Raw genomic sequence first — 3821 nt, 5'->3', positions numbered from 1 at the left:
ATAACACCATAATTTTACATAAAGAAAACAATATGTTCAAAAGAAAAATACTTGAGTCAATTTATATATCAGAGAAAATCAATTATACAGTTAATCTTAAAACAGTTACAATTAATTTTAGTATGAATTTTAATAATTGGAATAAATACAAATTGAAAACAAACTGCAATTTGAATTGTGCAATTAAAAACTAGGCTGACCTGAATGTGTGGAAGTTTATAAATAGTTTGTTTATATAATAGTGATAGTATGGATTAATTGAAAATTAAATGCTTTAAGAATTAAATTTTTAAAAAAATAGGTAACTAAACATAAGCTTTCTATTTTGATATATTCTATCCTCCAACATTTGCTTTGTTTCACCTATATAGATAGCTGGACAAATTTAAAAACTTTAATTTTTTAAAATAAAAAAAAAAATTGGTAACTAAAGATAAGCTTATTAATACTAAATATGACTCTAATATTTGACTTTTACATAGGGTGTGTTTGACTTATAATTAATTAATGACTTGGGCAGAATAGCCTGCAAAACGATTTTTAAATTTTGATGTGAGGTGAGAATTGATATTTGAAGGTATGTTATATTATTAGTGATAATATTGTTGTTATAATTGTTACAAATGAATATATAATAAGCTGTTAAATATTTAGATTGTCCTTGAGGATGGCCGAAATGGCCGAAACGTGGGACTATTGATGTAATAAAAAGTGTTGAGACTATACAAGGATACAATTTCATTTATTTAATAAATAATTAAAGTCTCAAGAAATTGAAAAAATTATATTTAATTAATATTTTGCAAGAGGTTGACTTTGATAAACGATTTTTTAAAATTTGGAACAAAAGGTTTGAATAATGTGTTCATCATCTATATTAAAACTTCGGAAATCGGCTTTATGAATGTTCACTATTAAACTGAAATATTACGTATGTAAAACCATACTATTTCAAAGGTTGCGACTTGTATTATAGTTGGATATAATTGTTTCCATTTTTTTGTAGGACAGTAGGTCCGGGTTTAGCCAGCAATATATTTCTTTTAGTAACTTATAGATGTGCAGTATCACAATCGCCACGATAAAAACTAAGCGCGAATGGAAGTATATATTTTTATGGGTATATTTTTATGAGTTAATCCTACAAAACTATTAAAAATAAATGAAAACGCTCTGAGAAATTCATGAACTAAAAAAGTATTTTAAATAAAAAACAGAAACAAATACGTTTCCATTAAAATATGTAGGTTTAGTTTCGTTTATTAAAGCCGTATTTTTTGTGCAGTAATTTAACCAAACCGGCGAGGTGCCTCTGTCCAGGCAAACCAAGCCTCTCGATCTCGAGCCAGCACCCTCATGACATCCCAGCTTTTCCCTCTTCTCTCTCCCGCTCTGGAGATGTAGTCCTTCCATTGTATCCTGGGTCTCCCTCTAAGGCGTTTTCCTGTTGGTCTGGCCTCAAAATATTTTCTTGGATCCCTGTCTTCACTCATCCGACAGAGATGTCCAAACCATGTGAGTTGTCTCTTTTCAATGGTATCCTTTATAGAGACAGTTCCAACATCCTGTCTTGTCCTCTCATAATATGTGATCCCTCCTATTTCGGCCTGCCATTCTCCGTAGGTATCTCATTTTCATTGCAGTTACTCTGCTTAGGTGCTTATCTTGTGGTACCCAGTTTTTACTTTCCTAAAGGAGGGAAGGTAGGTGTATAGACTTGAAGATATGTACTTTACTATTCTTCTCTACCTCCTCCTTCTCTATAACTGTGTTGCATAGGTGGTAGTACATTGCGTTTTCCTTCTTTATCCTATTGGATATCTCGTAGTCTACCTTTCCATTTCTGCTGATCACTGTTCCTAGATAAGTGTACTCGTCCACCATTTCTATTGGTTCACCTTTGCAAAGTATTTCAATTTTTTCTTGTTCCCGACCTATATGCATTATTTTGCTTTTCCTGACATTAATGGTCTTTCTTTCCAGCTCAGCTTCCCATTCAGTTACAGCTTGTTGTAGGTTGTCGTTAATATCTGCTGTAAGGAAAATGTCATCTGCAAATACAATATTTTCCTCATATTCCATTTACCAATATGTGTGATTTGTAAAAAATAAATTGTTTTATATTGAAAAATATAATTTTCTTCAAGTAATTTTGTAAATTTCATCTAATTAAAAGATACCATATCAAATATATATTTTTAGTTTTACTGAATATCATTTTTTCAATCAGAAAGTACGGTAACTATAATTGTACCCTAATCAACATGAAGATTTAGGTATAATTATCGTGAAGGTAAATATAATAATTTTTACTTGGTAAAAAAAAAGTGATCCAAAAACATAAATAACTCAAAAAAATAAAATAAAAACTCGATAAACATGTAGAGCTCTCTTGACTCAAGTTACCATAGTAACTAAGTTTAATTTAATTATTTTAAAACGAGGAAAGTTTTAAATTAAGAAAAAAAGTTTCACAATATAAAGAAAAAAGATATTGAGGAAGTTATAAAGCACAAAGTAATCAAGAATAAGTAATTCATTTTTTTTTTAAATTTATCAAAGTAAGTTTTTAAGAAACATTAACCTAAATTAAATATATGCATACTATAATACTATGTATAAATAATATTTGAGGATTTTTACTCGAAATATGAGAGATCCTTGGTCGGAATGAAATTTATGAGGATCTAATATAATATATATATCGATTCATAATAGTCTAGGACTCGCAGCCCCCCCTCCAATTCAAAGTTTGTACGAATTTGAAAATTTCGTGAATTTATTCACATATGATAACAAGGTTTAAATTTTATTTTCTGTGTCACTAACCTGATTTATTCCAGGATCGTGCTAATTTTTTAATAGTTCGAAATGTATTATATATTTTGAAGAATAAAATTTACTTATTAACATTTTTCTGAAAGAATATTCACCTTTTGCATCTTTAACAAATATCCTCATTGAAAAATCTTTTATCATTAATTTATTTTACACTGATAACTGCTACAAACTCACTGTTGCCTGCAATTTTACACAACATATACCATTCAAATTTACCATAACAGTTTATGTACAACAATATACATGTTAAATAACTAACACTATTCAAAAGATAATCAGTTTATTTTATTTTGTATTTTTTTTTTTTTTTTTTTTTGGGGGTAAAACTTACTAAATATTGGATTATTTTAAACATTTGAACATATAATTTACAAATCGGGGTCGGAGTATGACAATCTTCGAATAGTAAAACAGTTTTGAAAGAAATCCGTGATTAGTGGTCACCAACGAATTAAAATTTGGTCCAGTCGTGAGAAGTATTAGTTTAAAGGTTAATATAATGAAAAAATAACAATTATAAATTAGGAAGATAGTCCAGGTGGCGGTTAATATAGGTAAATAATAGTAAAAAAAAAAATTTAATTCTAAACCAACGTTTGCAGGGCTTCGTCAGGGCAAAATGAAAATAAGATTGTACATTGTAAGATATGACAAGAAAATTAAAAAAAAAAAAAAAAAAAATATGAAAAGGAAATAGATATAGATGAATAGGAAACTAATTAATAATAGATAAAGCCAATTATAATATAGAACTAGTGTAATAAATAGTAGAATAATATTTTATAGAAATAGTTATAAATATGGTAAAAAGGTAGGTGTAAATGGTAAAAACATATGTGAATTAAATGTGGCAAATGTACGGGAACAAATAAGAAGGAAATAATTTAAAAATAAGAGATTAAAGGATAAAAATAAAGATCATATGTCTGATCTAGATGCTAAAAAACTCCCAGCGGGAGGCATAGGTGCCCCACTAACTT

The 3821-nt window shown here is 28.4% G+C and overlaps 1 protein-coding gene across 1 annotated transcript; it reads right to left on the bottom strand.

Annotated features, from left to right (window-relative positions):
- Nucleotides 1-1689: 1689 nt before the first annotated feature.
- On the bottom strand, nt 1690-2082 carry LOC136796674 (uncharacterized). Its single transcript, XM_067051010.1, has one exon. It carries the CDS (start codon nt 2080-2082, stop codon nt 1690-1692), a length of 393 nt encoding a protein of 130 aa, XP_066907111.1.
- Nucleotides 2083-3821: the final 1739 nt, after the last annotated feature.

The sequence above is a fragment of the Halyomorpha halys genome, unplaced genomic scaffold (genome assembly GCF_000696795.3).
Source record: "Halyomorpha halys isolate HHAL.00 unplaced genomic scaffold, Hhal_1.1 Scaffold451.1, whole genome shotgun sequence".
NCBI classification, from domain to species: Eukaryota; Metazoa; Arthropoda; class Insecta; order Hemiptera; family Pentatomidae; genus Halyomorpha; species Halyomorpha halys.
This window is presented reverse-complemented; position numbering and strand designations above follow the sequence as displayed.